At 38.4% G+C, this 17,393-nt stretch overlaps 1 protein-coding gene across 2 annotated transcripts; it reads left to right on the top strand.

The window, feature by feature from the left end:
• The first annotated feature begins 1,541 nt into the window (after positions 1 to 1,541).
• On the top strand, positions 1,542 to 17,184 carry LOC121954936 (protein phosphatase 1 regulatory subunit 1C-like). Of its 2 annotated transcripts, none has more exons than XM_042502682.1 (5): positions 1,542 to 1,692; positions 4,987 to 5,044; positions 6,645 to 6,682; positions 7,775 to 7,829; positions 16,213 to 17,184. In XM_042502682.1, exons 1-5 carry the CDS (start codon positions 1,612 to 1,614, stop codon positions 16,275 to 16,277), a joined length of 297 nt encoding a protein of 98 aa, XP_042358616.1. In that variant the 5' UTR covers positions 1,542 to 1,611; the 3' UTR covers positions 16,278 to 17,184. The 2 variants fall into 2 exon arrangements, with proteins under 2 accessions (XP_042358616.1, XP_042358617.1); XM_042502683.1 differs by lacking the exon at positions 16,213 to 17,184 and adding an exon at positions 13,448 to 13,591.
• Positions 17,185 to 17,393: the final 209 nt, after the last annotated feature.

Here is a 17,393-nt window from a genome sequence, read left to right as displayed (position 1 = left end):
ACAAAACGACAGCGTTATTAAAAAAGGTAAAAATGCTGAATAAAGCAATTTTACATTATAAATCAGTGTTTCTTCTATGCTGTCTGGTACTTTGCCAGTGGGCTGCTCACTCAGCGTTTCAATATATTCTCACCTTTACTCTCTGATAACTTTATGTGTGCTCACCTTATTTAGGGTTTTCACATTTTTGCCAGGAGTTGAGTTATTGAGGTCTCCTCCTCTCCGAAAACAAATGAACCAGGCGATTTAAACCTGTAAATGCACAGAAAAAAAGGTTTCACATTACAAAACAGGTTTTCTCTGATATGAAGTGGCATGCTGGAGCAGCGCTGTCAGCCCAGCACCTGCGGGTCTCTGCACACCTTTTTGTCTCTGATAACTTGAGATCCAACAATCAGGACTTTTTTTAGCTGTTTGTTTTATTACAGGGAGCTGAACTCTCTGCAAATGAACTCAGTGATCAAATCAGTAACAACACTAAATAAAGCAGTTTCAAATAAAAAAAAACAGCTTTTTCTGGTGGCAGAAGTGAAAATACGAACGGTCCTTTCTAGAGCTTTGTTTGGTTTGTCTTTTCACTTCCCTTTTACTGTTTTTGGAAGAAAAAAACAAACTTGCAAGGCTTAAATACTTGTGAAAGGCGTCTGAAAGCTGTACTGTGCTGTATTTTTAGTTTGGCATTTTTAAGGTGGCCTCATCCAGAGCCGGCTCTGGACATTTTGGTGCCCCAGACAGGCGGAGAATGAGAGCGAGTTGGATCACGTGACAGCCGCTACTTTCTGACCCAAACAGCTGACCGGCGGCAGATGAAAAATGTAGTGCCAAAGGAAAAAACTGTGTGAGGACGCGATAAAGCAGCGAAAATACTCTAAATACAGCGTCCACTTAGATATTGATATTGATTTTTTGGTAGGTCTTTTTTTAAAGTGGCTAAAACACGTTTTGATACCAACCCTGTGGGGTGCGCGCCCCGTGTGTTTCTGCAAACCGGGAGCGCGCAGACCAGCAGCTGTACAGACTGCACGTCAGTGTCTCATACAGCCCCACTTCAAAAACACACAACTGTCCTTTAATGAGACACACAAGACTATTTGGTTTCTACAGAAAAACAAAAAACCCCCGAAATTCTCACTCGTTTTTTTGTTTTTTAGTTTGCCAGTCAGAATTGAATATTAACTGATCGAATGATACACGGATTATACACAGACCGGGTACTTTTTGTTTTGACACACTGACAATATTTACATGAGAATTTGAATGCATGACTTTTAGCTGCACTTTCACAGTGTGATATTAGTGCTTTTTTTGGTTGTTATGATGCAGAATAACATGACAAAATTTTAAAGACGCATTTCTGACATTTTTAAAGGACTTCACTCTGCATCATGTTTTGGGAAATGCTGCAATGACTCGGCTTCTATTCTTTCTCCCTCTCTCTCTCTAAGTCTGTCAATTAGTGATAATGGACCCCATCGGCCGAGAGGAGACCACTCCCTCTCTCTCTGCTCCCTCCCTCCTTGACACACACACATACACACAAACACACAAACACACACACACACTCTCTCTCTCTTTCTGTCCGTCTTTCTTTCGATCTCTCAGTCAGTAATAATGGAGCCCAGCAGTCCGAAGAAGATCCAGTTTGCTGTGCCTCCGCTGCAGGGACAGCTGGACCCTCAGGCCGCCGAACATGTGAGTGAAACCTGAATATATGTGAGAGTGTGTGTGTGTGTGTGTGACACTGTGGGTGCATGCATGTGGGGGCTGAATGGGGCTTCTATGAGTTATCTTGTAAGTCTTGTCTGGAATTTTCTGTGTGTGGGTGCAGAGCAGCATGTGTGCACAAGTCACTCTTATGAAATCTGCTGTTTGTGTGTGTGTGTGTGTGTGTGTGTGTGTGTGTGTGTGTGTGTGTGTGCTTAATGGGTCTGTCATATTTGAGCGACTAATGCATGAGATACACGTGATTTTTTGGTAAAAGGTTTAAAGGAGTTATATCTGTGTGAGCAGATGGTATGGAGAATTAAAAAAAAGAAAACTCCGTCTAAAATACCCTTTAAGTTTCAGTGTTTTAAAAAATTAATCATTTATCATTTAAAAAAATGCATTTTTATCCTTTGAAAAGCAAATTGGCTTGATTTCATTCAAAAAACACAGGAAGAAGGCAATGAGCAATAAAAGAAATCACCCACAAATTAGCAAGAAATGTTAAAAAAGAATACAAGAAAATTACCTGAAAATCTGTACAATAAAAGAAATGAAAAGAAAGTAAAAGATGTGTAAAAAGGCCCTAAAAATAATAATTCTTTAACATATTAAATGTATAATTTTGATAATTAGCAATAAATACAATTTTCTCTAGCTTTTTTTTCATACACATTTTCCATATTTTTTTCTTCTTAATATTTGTCTAAATCTAAAGTTTACAAGTTTCAAACATTTTTCATGAAGTTGCTCATTAACTTTGAACGTCATCTGAACGCAGCACAAGAACACAGATGTCCATCCGGGTTTTAAAGGGTTAATAGCACAAATTTAACTCAAGCCATAACTTGAGTTAAATTTACTCCTGTCATGGGTGATCTGCAGCTGAGTGCACAAAGTTCACGCCTGTTTGCTTTGAGTCGGGGGTTGGAGGGTTGCTGCAAGGCATTGTGGGAAACACAGGGTCTTTCTTAAGTACAAGAGAGCGACAGAAAGTTCAATTTCACGCTTGAAATGTATAAAATACTCAAATGTCCGAAGTGTAATTTTCCTTTAAGTGAGTCTAATCATCACCTGCAGTAAAAAGAAACAGAAGCAGGTCTTTGAGAACGTGAAACATGACATCAGGGAGCTGCAGCGGCGCCCTGCGAGGACTTTTCCTCCCCAACGTCTTTATGAGCTGTTTGCTGGTTGGAAACAGGAAGTTGATCTTTTCTACGGAAGCTGGTAATGAACAGTGACAGATTAGGGCCCCTCTGTGAGTGTCTGCGGAGCCCCTGCGTTGGAAACCGTCAGCATTTACATAAATTTAAGGGAGGGTTTTATGAGATAACATCTTGTAAACAAAGGATGGATGGACATTCACACGGCTGCAGCGCGACAGTGTTCATCGTCTGAGAGCCGAGTGGAGGAAAATCAACACGTTTTTCAGTTTTATTAAAAGATTGATGGTTTAAAAGTGCACTTTAAAGTACCTGATTTCTTTGAAAAATATGGAGAAAAAAAGGGCAATGAGCAACTCCGCAAGAAATGTCCTGCAAATTGCAAGAATTTAGCAGATTATAAAGTCATTTTTTTCAAAGAAATATATTTCTTATTATCAAAGTTATATTTAAAATTATTTTACCGAATTATTAATTTTTTGAGAATTTTTAAATCTTTTTTTTTTCATATGTTTGATTTTTGTTTGAATGTGTTTTTTTCTTCTTTTTTTTTTGCAAATTGTCAGGTAATGTTCTTGTACTTTTTACAAATTTCTTTGCAATTTCCAATGTTCATGCATTCTTCCCATGTTTAAAAAAAACAACAACAAAATAAATAAATACATAATAAAAGTAAGTTGTCCCACTTTCACTTTCCACTTAAAATTAGAAATAAAAATTAAATTAAATTAAATTAAAACAAATTAAATTAAATCATGGATGTGATGCTAAAAAATCTAAAAGCTGATCTGGTTTGACACGGGACACAAACTCGGGTCTCCTGAGTGAAAGTCCTGTGCTGTTTGTTTCCTCCTAAAGCAGACTTTCCCTCTTTATACTTCCGTCTTTACTCCCTTAAGCACATTTCCCGATTACGTGGGTAATATATGAATTCTGAATTTTATCTTTCCGAGGTTCACGTATGAACAGCACGAGAGCAGTCTGTTCGTGGGAAAGTTGAGCTTGTAAAGTTAATTCAGCTCTAAAACTTTAAGTGGATAGTTATATTTTTAAGAGGCATTCAGGATAATAAACCAAAGCTGAAGATTTCATGCAGTTAATGAGATAATCTCAATTAAACTTCCACAAACATGCAGGAGTGTGTTTTAACTGGAACAGTCGGCTCCGGCTGGTGTTTCTGATTAACTCATTATGGTTTTTAAAGCCGAATTTTTGGGACAGTCGCCAAGCGGCTGATAGATTAAGAAACAAATCAAAAACATGAAGATGATGAGAACAGACTGCAACAAGATCATTAACACAAAAAGAAGTGTTGAACCAACAATTAATCTCACTCAGGGAAGTCTTATTCAGATATTTAACCCTTTGAAAGCTGAAAAAATGACTTTATTTGTTTCAAAAACATGTAAGGCAACCAGCAACTTTACCAGCAAGAAATTACTCAAAATTAGCAAGAAATTTAAGATTAAAACTTACAAGACAATGACCTGAAAATCTGCATTAAAAAAAGCAACAAAAAATAAATAAATAAAAACAAGGAAATGAACTCTGTAACATAATATTAAACACATAGTTACAGTTTTCTAGTCAAAAAGACTTACATACATTTTTAATAATTTTATCTTTCTCATTTGAAAAGAAAAAGTCATTTCCTTTTCAATTTTCCTAATTTCTCGCAATTTGTGAGGCAACCGTTGTATATTACCTTTTTCCCCAAGTATGAAAGAAACCAAACTCAACAAGAAATGGCCCGAAATTTGCAAGAAAATAGTATAAAGGAAGTTACAGGAAACTTTCCTGGAAAAAGTTTTTGAAAAGTTAAAAAAAAAAACCCACAAAAAATGACTTTAAAAAAGTTAGAAACAAATAATCTAATATCTAATTATACGAATTATTAATATAGTTTTTTGGACCTTTTTATATCTAATATCTAATAATATTTTCAGGTCACCTTTTTTAAAAAAATTTTTGCCAAGTTGCTCATTACATTTTTCCCATGTTTTTGGAGAAATTAAACCAATTTTCTCCGGTTTCAGAGGCATAAATGCTTGTAAAAGGTGTCTGAACGCAGCACATGAAAACTGATGTCAATCTGTGTGTTTTTGTGTGTTTACCTCAGATCCGACGCAGAAGACCAACTCCTGCCACGCTGCAGATCTACAGACAACCTGGCACAGGTGAGAGAGGGGGGGGGGAGGGGAGGGGAGGGGAGGAGGAGGAGGAGGAGGAGGAGAGAGAGAGCTGAGAAGCAGCAGCTATAATGGAAACTTTATTAGATTTGTGCTGCAGCTTTTGGTAAGTGATCTCAGTGTTCAGACCGGACTGATGGATGCCTAAAGTGTGTGTGTGAGTGTGTGTGTGTGTGTGTATGTGTGTGTGTGTGTGTGTGTGTGTGTGTGTGTGTGTGTGTGTGTGTGTGTGTGTGTGTGTCGGCTCTCAGCTCCTATAAATCCCTCTACTCAGGAACTGACTGATTGAATAATCGGCCTGATTCCATTTTGTGAGCTCAGCTCAGTCGGGCTGGTTCCAATATAGTCGGAGGAAGCTCTCGAGGTGCATGAGGTGTTTTTTTGGGGTTTTTTTCCAAGCAGACATTTTTTGTTGTTCCCAAGAAATCACAGAACAAAAATATTTTATCAAACTCAGCTGAAAGACTGGAAACATACAAACATGGACATCTTCAGGATTTGCAATATTAATTCGGAATAAAAAGAGTTAATTAAATAGCTGAAGCCTTGACGGTGATGCTTTGCCCAAATGTTGATCTGCGCATTAAATTTCAAAGATTTCAGTTCATTCTTATTATTTTTCCAGCAATACATCAGTGACAGGAAGCCAGCTGGCAGCTGCAAAAACAAGACGTGGCCACGCTCTCGTAACCTTCAAACAAATCCTCTCTGAGGGCAAAACAAAGTTAGGTTTTGTCAATAAATCCTGATGCTCTCTGAAAGAATCCCACTTTAAACACCTCTGGTTATCTGCTTTTTACTTTCTTAAAGATACATCCCCTGATTTTGTTTCATTAACCGCACAGCCCAAAAATCTTCTTCCAGCTCACAGCTGAGATCCAAATCAAGCTGAAGAGGAGTTTGGAAATTTGGGAATTTGTGTCGTCTTTACATGAACAAACACAGTGTAGTTTATTTTGAATAAATCCCACACAAATCGTCCTGTTGCCCCAAATGCTCACTATAGAGCATCAAATGTGGATTAATCCGCAGCTAAAAAAAGTCCCTGACAAATGCAATATTTACTGCTGTTTGTAAAATATTTGCTCAAACTTCGATACCCAGCTGTTTGAGGTTTAGTACTCGTGTTTAAAAAGCGACCTGTACATCTGTGAAGATTTACGTGTTCGTTGGAAACCGGCGGTTTGGGGCTGAGTGCCATAAAGAGGCTGAGGAAGTTGTAAAATATCGAGAGACAGACTAGATCTAAAACAGGTTTGTTTTTCTCTTTCTGTGGGATTTTTTGACAAAAAAGCAGAATATCGCCCGTCTTTTGGTTGACAGCTGTCCAACTTTGGCTTTTGGTAATATGCTTTAATTGTATGTAATACAACAAAACTCGGCAGCTAACCACGATTTCTCAACAGGAAGGACAAAAGAAACTATTAAAACCAAAAAACCAAACCTGCCAGTGAGGTTTAACCAATTATAGGACTGAACACCAGACCCACGGACACCGGCAGATCCCGAGCTCTCGGGTTAAAAACAGTAAAAGTGAGCTTCTGTCAAATCAATAAGAGCTGAAAGCTGCCGTCTCTTCTCTCCGCAGATGCTGGAGATCAACACAACGCCAGCGGAGAGTCACAGGTTGGTTTGAATGCTGTTCATATGTACAGAAGAGGGGAAACAGGAAAAAAACGAATCTAAAAAAAAAAAAAAAGATCCTTTGAAACCTAAGACAATTGGCAATGTGCAACTTCACCAGAAATGACCCAAAAATGAGCAAGAAATTTACAAAAAAAAGTTACAAAAAAATTTCCTGAAAAAAGCATAGACGTTCTTTTTTTTTAAAAAATGTGAAAAAAAGTGAAAAAATGAAATAATAATAATAATAATTATTATTATTTCATTTTTCTGTAACATAATTTTAAATATGCATTAATTATAACTATAGTTATATTATAATAATTCTTTCTCTCGTCATAATTTTTTGCCTTTTCCTAATTTCTTGCATTTTTGAGGGACATTTGTTACTGATTGCCTTTTTTCCTCATGTTTTTGAGAGAAATCAAACCAACGTTTCTTCACATTTCAGAGATTTAAATGCTTGTGAAAGGCGTCAAAACTGTTACTGATCCAGGTTTTAAAGGGTTAAAGTTACATATAAAGACAAAACCTCAGACGTTTATGTGTAGTTGGCTTTTATGCAGCTTCTAAAAATAAACTAAACCGAAATGTGGTAAATAATGTGGACTTATCTCCTTTCTGACGTTTGAATTTTAACTTTAAATGTTAGATGGATTCGTCTTTGCCACGTGCAGATTTCAGTCTAATTCTAAAAGTTATGAAAACAAAGATAAAAGACGACAAAATAAGAAAAATCCTTCAGTACTGTCTCGGTTTCTCGCACATTTCTTGAGAGTTTCTGACATAAAAAGGTCACAGCAAACGGCGGCAGACAATCTGCCAGATAAATGACGGCTCGACTGAAAAGTCGATGTTGTTGCTGTAATGAGATCAGGAAGGACAGCGCGGTTTATTATCCGTCTCCTGCTGGATATTTGTTTTGATTTATGCATTATGTTGCAGATCCAGCGTTAATTTTAATGAGTTATGTTTTACATTATATTCATGAGCACAGCGGCTGGCTTAGAATATATTTAAATCATCATTTTATAAACTTTTCCAGACAGAAATGGTGTTAAACCAGATTAAAACACGTTTTTTTCTGTCCTGCAGGCTTCAGATTCGTCTCAGAGGAAGCAGAGCACCTACGCCCCGCCCACCATGAAAGGTAAACAAAGCACACACTTTTCTTTTTCGGTCTACAGTCATGTTACAAAATGTGTTTGAAAATGTGTAACAAGTTCCCTGCAAGGCAAAGCAGAGGAGACACATCTTCCCGGAGGAGAGGATTATACTGAGGATGCTTCTCAGGTCGCTCTGCAATCATCATTTTAAAATGTGAAAAACAGTGATGAGGCGAGAGCAGAGACGAGAATATTCGCAGCATAAAGTCAGAAACAACAAAGAAATCACTTCAAAAAATCAAATACAAATACCCAGTATGGACGGACTATATTGGTATATTAAATATATATATACTATATATAAAACTATATTGGTTTAGACAGCGAGCGACTATCAGAAACACACTGATGTGTAACCGTGAGTCACCCTTTGTCTGTGAGAGTTTATGTGTTTGAATACGCTTGTCTGCAGAATCTCTTTTACTTGCTTCTCTACTTATTTTCTACATTTTTTAAACTTACACTTTTTTTAATTGTTTTTATTTATTTAACTACCCCTCTTTTTTTGTCCCACCTATTTATTTATTAATTCTATTTTTTAAATGTATTTATTTATCTCTTTATTTAATTTTATTTTATATTTTTACATGGCTGAAAGGTCTTCATGTTCAAATTTTATTTTTGTGCATTCACACAAACCAATATAAAGAGAATTACAAAAAATAAATAGTTAAAAGCATTATAAAAACTAAAAACAAACAGCAGCACTGAGTCAGCGGCCTGCAAAAAATAATCTTCCTGGTCTTCTCTTAAAAAGTCACTGCGTGTTTTTCAGGCTAAAGATCTCTTAATTCTGCGTTATTAGCAAACAGACGCAGCTTTTGTCCCTCAGAAATGAGCTGCGGTCAGTTTGATTTAAGGCGGGACCGGAACAAGCAGCATGACGTTAGAAAACATTTTCCAAAGAGCTAAATATCAACAACGTGTTTAAAAGTGAGGATAAAGACGTGAAGCAGGGTTGTTCTGTCGGTTCTGTCTCTGCGGTTTTGTGCCGTTCAGGTCGATGAATCAGAAGTACTGCGTGTGTGTAAAGGTCGGTAACGTGGTGCTGCAGCTGCAGCTGCAGCTGCAGCTGCGTACACAACATCTCCTGATTCCTCGTCTCAGTTTCACCACTTCGATGTGTTTGCTTTTTTATGGACGTCGTGTTTGTTGCTTTTATTACACGTTGTTTGTCTTTCTGCGTTATCTGTCGCTGTTTCTGGTTTCATCCTTCGCTTGAGTTTCTTTCAGTCTTTAGTGTTTATCAGATATTTCGGCTCAGCTGGCACAGTGTGGATTAGGCCCTGATATGGCTCACAGGCTTATTATTTTATGCCTTTTATCTTTTATTTCTCATGTTTTGAATAGATCCACTTCTGAGATTTTATCACAGCTTTAAAAAGCTGCTTTTGTAAAGCAGCAGCAGAGTGAATGTCAGTCAGTGTGTTTACACGACGTCAGAAACAGTCGAATTAAAACTGGACTTTTAAAACACACGTAAACATGCAAAATCAAAAAACACCCAGATAGTCGAGCTCTTCTGTCATGTAACAACCTTAGTCGCACTTTAAGTGGAGTCGGCGCTCTGAGCGTGCTCCGAGTCATCGCGCCGGCCTCCCTCGAGATAGGGACTGTTTGTTATTTATGAGGGCCGTGTCTCGCTGTGGACGCAGCAAATATTTCCCCTCTTTAAACAGCAGCTTTAAACAGCTTTTTTCTCAGTGGTTTTCTGTGTTTTTGATACAGCTGTCTCACAGGAAAGTGAAATATAGCGTGCGGTTGAACTGACTGATTTTTTAGGCGATTTAAAACTAATCAGTGAAGGCAGAGTTTGCTCAGCGACGTTTGATTATATGTACGTGACGCAGCGGTTTTTTACCTCTAATTTATTATAAATAAACAGTTGTGACGATGATTCGGTTTATATCACAGACTGTGTCATGGATATAGATCTATAAGTAATATGGATTTATTGCAGCAGTTCTCATGTGCAACAGACGCCTCTCTCTAATAACACTTACGTCAGTTGGTTTTCTGGTATAAGAATTAGTATATTACTATTATTTAATGTTTACTTGTTGCTATCATGACTTCATCGTCAGCAGTAGAAGTGCGTGCTGTTTGTTGACTTTTGGGTGTTCAGACGATTACATAAGTTGATCTTTGAGGAGCTTCCTCTCTTTGAAGCACCAGACGGCTTTTATCTCAAAGAGATTTTGTTGTTGTTGTCATTTTGTTATCATCGCCCGAAACTGAATAATTTATAAAACTGTGATAAGGGCTGAGAGGAAGCAGCGCTGCTGCAACAACAGTTTAGACAAGCTGACGCAGCGCGGCCTCCGTATTCGCCACAACGTGTGTTTGGCTTGAAATGTGTTTGTGAGACGGAGAAGTCTGTTTTTAACGAGCTGAAGGTGTTTAGGGGAAAGAAAAGGACGACAAATAGGAAGAAAAACAGGGTGCAGATCAGCGTGTGTGCAGAGCTCCAACACTGAGTGCAGCACGCAGTTCCGGGAAGTGGAGACAGTAAAAGCTTTTCTATTATTGATCCCGTCTGAGTGTGTGTGTGTGTGTGTGTGTGTGTGTGTGTGCAGGCCAGTTAGCTAATAGCCTTGTGAATAACTGCCTTTGCACCAAACACTTGCATACAGTAGGAGGAGAAAAAAAAGTTGTATTTATCAGTCTAACCCTCTGAAACCTGGATCCACATCGTTTTTTTTTGTGCTGCATTCGGACGTCTTTCACGAGCATTTAGGAATCCTAAAACCCGAGCACATTGTTTATTATATTGCTGCATCTTATCATATTGAAAATACAAAAAGAGCAAAATCCTTACAGATGTTTTTGAGTCTACGTGACTTTTGGGAACATTTTTTAAATCGGCCCAGTATTGAGCTGCAGCGCTCTTGTGTTAACACTTGCTTGGCTTCAATAAAGACACACCAAAATAAAACACACACACTGAGAGGCGTACTCGTGTGCTGCAGAGCCGTGTACACAGCGCTGGTCTGTTTTTAGCGGGTTTTTCCGTGTTTAATAAACGCGTACAAAACTCTGAGCCTGTCTGCGGCAAAAACAAACACTTTAGCGCTCAACACTGGACCAGTGTTAAAAGTTGTCGTTTCCGTTAGTCACTGAGACACAAAAACATGGAAAATAGGGCTGAAAAATACCACAATTACCTTTAAATAGAGATGTGGCCTTTGTTTTACGGTTTGCTTAAAACTACGGATATTTTCCAGAGAACATCGGAGTCTTCTAACAGAAGATTTTTGAATACTAAATAAGCAACTTTCTTCCCTAAATATACAGTTGAGCAACTACATTTTTTTAATTTATTTATTTAGTGGAAAGCTGCTGAACTATTTTGCTGATCTTTAGTTGGATATTTCTATTTTTCTCATTCAGTTTCAAATGTAATTGCAGTTTTAATTTTTAAATTACAAATGAATTTGAGTTTTTCAGTTTTTGCGTGCGTCTACCTGAGTGCAGTCGAAGCGTCGCTCCACTAGAGGTGCTCTTCTCTCCTCAGAGCTTCAGCTGGAGGCGGAGCAGCACCTTCTGGGGGCGGGGCTCTGCGACGCAGACGACCAGCTGAGCCCAATCACAGCGCAGCTCTATGCCGCTTCTCAGTGGGCCAATCACAATGGGCCAGAGGAGGCCAATGGGAACGAGGCGAGTCTGCAGTTAGCCAATCAGGAGAGAGGAGTGGCAGAGAGCAGCAGTTCAGGGGGTAAACTGGTTTTAAGACAGAGAAATTACACACTTTGGCCGACAGTATTCTCGAAAATAAATCTTTCTGTTAAACTCTTTGTCAGTGGTGTATTTAGAGCGAATTTATATATTCGTCTCACAAGCCGGCGACATATGACATCAAAGACCGAGCTTCAGTTTGGCTGTAAGCCCAAAACATTGTGCAAACATTTAAAGTTATGTTGAGTATACTGTTGGCCTTACACACACCTCAAACACACACACTAATATTGATTTAATAACCAGACACAACCATAATATTTTGCTCAACTATATTTGCATTAACAAGTAATTTTTCTCAGTCAGACTTTTTTAAATTACTTCTCTCAGAGACAAACTGGATTTTCATTTTGCTCTCATATACAACCTTAAAACTGCATTAATCAGTGTTTTTATATTAATATCAAATCACATGTGGCCTGAAAGGAGTTGTTTTTAGCACTTTGAGCAGGCTTACATTTTTTATTAATTATATGTCACCAGTTGTTTTACAAACAGCTTCTCAGGCCCCGAACATGCTTATTTTTTTGTTACCCGTCGCTTATTCTGATGGCTTTTTAGCGACCTGCCTGTTTTTTAAGCATCTTTTTAGGCATTTTTAGGTTTTCTTTTGGGATGTTTAGATGTTTTTTGGCAACCAAAGGTGAATGTTTTCTGTTTTTCCACCAGAGTTGGTGCTGAGGAATCAGCTGTTTTAACAGAAAAACGTGGGGATGGTACCACAAAAAGTGGGTATTTAAGATGTTAAGTATCAAGGCATCTATCACATAATACAAATGAAAAGTATCTGAGGTTTGCAGAATAAACAGGTACGCTGCCTTCACACGCTCCTTGTAAATATAATATTTATGAGTTTGGGGCACATGAATGAACCTCTAAAGTAGTCAATACGAGTGGGAAACTGGGAAATTTAGAGTTGCCAGGTTGTGATGTTTAAATGACGTTTCAGTGCAGCAGAAATGACGAAAAACGTGGAAACGTGTCAACAATTGTAGGTTTTGCTGTCAATGTTATTATTTTGTTCCTATTAGCTCTCATTTACTTAGTAGTTGCTCCTTTTAGTATCTGCATTTATTAACCGTAGCAAGCGAACTTTGAACTATAAAGCCGCCAGGCAAGTTTACGAACACTGATAACGTTATTTTAAAACACGAGTTGCCGACTTGACGTCATAAATGCATAAACATGGCGGGCAAAAGTTTGGTCAGAAACTTAATTCACATTAAATATCAATACTTTATCACATGTTGAGTGTAATATGGTACTAATGTTAACTGCTGTCCATGCAGATTGACCTAAATTAAATATAAAAAATATATATTATATATAAGAAATAGAATATATAACTTATATATAAATATATAAAACACAATATTTAATATAATATATAAAATAAAATCCTAAATAATATATAAAATATAAATTAGCAGGAAACAGCTGTCCACGTCTTGTTTAAATGCTCTTAGTGTTAAAATGCAGCCCGTCTTCTCTGCAGCTTCCATGTTTTCACGATTTACGGCCTCAAAGCTCATGATCACAACGAAGTCGTTTTCTCGACTCGGAAACTACAGCTCCCCGACATCACACGAATGCATTCCATAAACTGATGAATGCAGCTTTAAGGTTGTGCACATGTTGGCGTGCATTTGGGAAACCTCTGCACGCTGGAAGCTAAAAATGTGGCTTTAAAATCTGATTACATACAAATAAACAATGACGTTCACATTCAGTGCAGAGCCTGTTCCTAACATGTTAACGTTTCCACACTAACGGTCTGTAAATCACTAACTCCTCTCTCTCTTGTGGCTTTGCACGATCTTTCCATTTTTCATCCCCTCCTCCTCTCCTCCCTCCCACTCTTTCTCAGATCTGTCATGTGACCACAAAAAGGAAGCGCCCAGTCCCGACTCCGTCTCCCGATAGCCACCTTCGCCCACTTTCATCTCTTTGTCTCTCAGTAACCAACTTTTCGTCTGTAACTCACTGCTGTTCATCTGATCCCACTAACACACTGCTTCAGTCCTGCTGCACACCAATACTGACACACACACACACACACACACACACACACACACACACACACACACACACACACACACACACACACTCACACTCACACTCACACTTTAGTTCAATCTGCTGAATCGGTCTAAATTTAAATCACCGTAGGCGTCAGTGAGGTTTTGCTTGTGTAGAAATGGCTGTGAATAAAGATGTAATATATTGAAACAATGTCTGAGTATTCCTTATACATGAAGGAAAGTCTTTGCAGATGCTTTTAAATCTTGTTTTAGTTTTTTAGTATTTTCCTCATGTTTGGAGCTTTACTTTTTTCAATGCAACAGAACATTTTTTTGCTTAAAACAAGCTCATAACTCAAAGTAAACATTTTTACCCTGTGAGGGACTCAACGTGCTGCTGGAAAACACGCGTCTACAGGCGGGTTTAGCAACGTTTTTGAATGTCGATAAAACACAATTGTAAGTGTGACGTCTCCACAGTGACGATGATGGTATTAAAAAAAACAGGAATTAAATATTTTTTTCCTTTATATTAATAGGTAGGTAGGTTTTTACTTTTTAAAATTTTGCATTCAAAACATGAAAGAAAGCAGTTAATTGATTGTTTATAAAATATTTAAAAAATTTGGGACAAAAATTATTTAATAGAGGGTAAAGCTAAATTTATACCCTGAATGGGTAATATATCTCAGGAGATACAAACTTTAGTTTAGAAGCTGCGTCTTATTTTGGAAAAAAAAAAAATAAAATCATGAGATTCTGTTATTTTAGCCTCGATACATTAGAAAATAGCAATTAACTAATTTAAAGCATAAAAACAGCACAAATGATAAGCTAAAAATAACTTAGAATAACATGGGGGACTCAAATAAATGCAGTAAACCTTTAAATTTTACATTTTACACACTCTATTTTTATTAATAATGTCAATGGGTTTCATTTCTCTATTTCATTGTCCATCTTATGTTAAGCCTTCTGTGCTTTCTAGTCTGATTTTATTTTATTTTTTCTTTCTTTATGTCCTCTGTTTTCTTTTTTCCTGTAAAGCGCGTTGGCCCACATTTCTTGCATGAAAGGTGCTTTACAAATAAAGTTTATTATCATCACTATGAAAGTCTGACAGTTACCTCAGCACCCACTGCAGCACCTCTGCATCAGCCTCCATCGGCCCTCCGCCGGGGTCATCTGCACCCTTTGACCCCTCTGACAGCAGCCTGAGTTTCCTAAAAAAATGAAACCAAGTGAGGGTTAGAACAGAGGAGCGGGGAAACCATTAAGAGATTAAAACATCACAGAGCACCAGATTAAAGCAAAAGGACATTAGGTTTTGTCTGCAGCGTTTATGCAGCAATAAATAGCTTCAGGCTGCTGCCTTCCTCACATCTGTGTGACCCCGATGTTTGCAGATCAGCGTCCCCCGTCCCTGCAGTAACAGCCGAAACGTCTCCGCTGTTTGTGAATGAGTGCGTGCTTACATGTGGCCCCGAGAGGTAAACGGCACGGGGACGGGACGAGCTGCGAGACGAAACCAAGAGAAGAAACAAAAGGGATCGACCGTAACAGCTGCTGACGAATCTTCTGATTCGTCTTCAGACCTAAAGTCAGATTCTGCACGTGTTTTTAAAACTGAGATTCACTTTATTAAAGTGATTGATTTCATTTTTGTCTGCTTCTTGCTCTTCGAGGATTTAGCAGGTATTTCCTGTTGATGCTGCGTCCAACGTGCAGCTGGAAACAGGAAGATTTATTAGACAGATTTTGTGCTTTTTGTCCTTCACTGCCAACACTTTCTGACTTAATTTGGAAATATCCCGAGCCGTTTCAGTTAGTGACGGTGTTTGTGTCCATGATGAGACTCGGGGTAAGAATGTGTATCATTTGTTCATTCGTTTTTTCAAAAGAAAAAAAAACCCAGAAAGTTACTTGTTTTATCAAAATTTGTTTCCAAAACCAAAATGACAAATACGGATAATGACTCATTCTTCCGATTTTGTGCCCAAATTAAAAAAAAAAAAAATGGAAAAAATGGATCAGGAAGGTGGCCCATGAAATGCTTATCAGTTCAAATTTCTACATCAAAAATGAAAAATAGAAATTTGGAAAACTGAATTTAATTTTCCAAACTTGTAATTCTACATTCATTTGACAAATAAAAAATATAATTTTAGAAAATTGAATTACATTTTTTTTTTTAGGATTTCAGGACGTTTTTTGATAAACAAGCTCTATTTTGATGCTGTTTTATGCACTTTGGCTCCTTATGTATACCTAATGTACAGAAACGATTCCTAGTGCAAATCACTTTAAATTTATTGTGAAATAAAAATGGTTGGGGGGCCACCTGGCACCCTACTGGGAGCTAAATATTGCCTGCGGGGCAAACATGTTTGTAGACAAACTAGTTAATGTAGTTTAATTTTTGGAAAATGCTTACTATCAAACACTGAATCATTAATTTTTATATTTATATCTGACATAATGGGCTTGATATCATGTAAACAACAAGTATTGGGTTGCTTTTCTTTAGTTTCCTCTTGCTTCTAATTGAAATCGTGTCTTGAAATTAATCCATTCAGTTTTGTTCATTTCAGTCACATCTTTGTGTGTGTAGGTAAACTGAAAGGTGCTGCAGGCCTACCCGAGGAGGACGAGGACGAAGCCAGCTCTCAGGACTGATCCAGATCCAGCAGAGAAATCTCAGCACAGAAGAGGTCCAATTTATCTTTGATACAAACCAACAGACTCTGGCGTCAATCTCAAGCGTAGCACCTACAGGACGAGACATCCAACAGCGGGACAGTCCACAGAGAGACAGCAGTTAACGTTTAATCGAGGAGGTAAAGAAACCAGCTTCACTTTTAACGAGCTGGTCTGGAAAAAGCTCAATTAGCACATTGACCTCAGCACGTTTTCTCAGACGTGAGTTTAAATTATCCAAAATTAACACCTCTGTTTGCCCCGTTTTAGTTTCGATGTAGTGAAAGTGTGTTTTAGCCTTTAACCAAAGCAGCAGACTGCTAACAGCTCACTGCCGTCACGACAGTGAACCTCACACGGCCGACATTTTTACACTTTTGGCGGGAAACTCGTGGAGAAACGTGTTGTTGTTCTCGTGCTGTGAAACAGCAAATATTAGCATCGCAAACGTCGTCATTAAAAAAAAAAACTTTTCTCGAAGGAAATAATCTGTAAAAGTTGAATTTTATATTCGGTTTTCTGTAGTTGCAGCCAAAATAGCTACTGAAAAAGGGCTCCGTACAGAGTAGCCAAACTATCAGCAGATACGGAGGCGGCATTCGAGACGATTCCCTGTCCAGTCGGAAAACCGCATGCAGAACTAACTTCTTTCGGCGTGTTGAGTTTGGACCAATGCCGGACCACGTCATTTTTTAAAATGGCCCTATGATGGCGGTTACGGCAGCTGGAATTGGGTCGGTTTATTTGGCCTGGTTTTGGGGCGTCACTCATGTGACGGATGCGGCCCGACTCACCTCTTCCAGCACGCCGATTTCAGGCCGATTCAGGACCCGGTCATCTTGGCCGCCCGGGGAGTCATCAGAGAAAAAAAGCCGACCTCACATTAGCGTGTTGGACAGCTGCCCACAGCAACATGCCAAAGTGAGCCAGAAACACGTTTTTAAACCGAAACCGCTTTATTCAGTTTTTAATCTGGGAGCCGTAACACGAAGCAGGTTCAACAGAGCCGAGCTCTCTTTGACTGAGGAGTCTGGACAAACCCTGGAGCCTCGGTCAGAGCGAACAGGGAACCACGAAGCTGGCTGTCAATTGTCT

The sequence above is a fragment of the Plectropomus leopardus genome, chromosome 15 (assembly GCF_008729295.1).
Source record: "Plectropomus leopardus isolate mb chromosome 15, YSFRI_Pleo_2.0, whole genome shotgun sequence".
Lineage (NCBI taxonomy): Eukaryota > Metazoa > Chordata > Actinopteri > Perciformes > Serranidae > Plectropomus > Plectropomus leopardus.
The sequence above is the reverse complement of the archived record's forward strand: the minus strand, read 5'-3'. Positions and strand labels throughout refer to the sequence as shown.

Coding starts and splice junctions, on each gene's coding strand:
- LOC121954936 (XM_042502682.1), top strand. CDS start 1,612: ATGGAGCCCAGCAGTCCGAAGAAGATCCAGTTTGCTGTGCCTCCGCTG. Junction 1,693..4,986: donor ACCCTCAGGCCGCCGAACAT/GTGAGTGAAACC, acceptor TGTTTACCTCAG/ATCCGACGCAGAAGACCAAC. Junction 5,045..6,644: donor CTACAGACAACCTGGCACAG/GTGAGAGAGGGG, acceptor TTCTCTCCGCAG/ATGCTGGAGATCAACACAAC.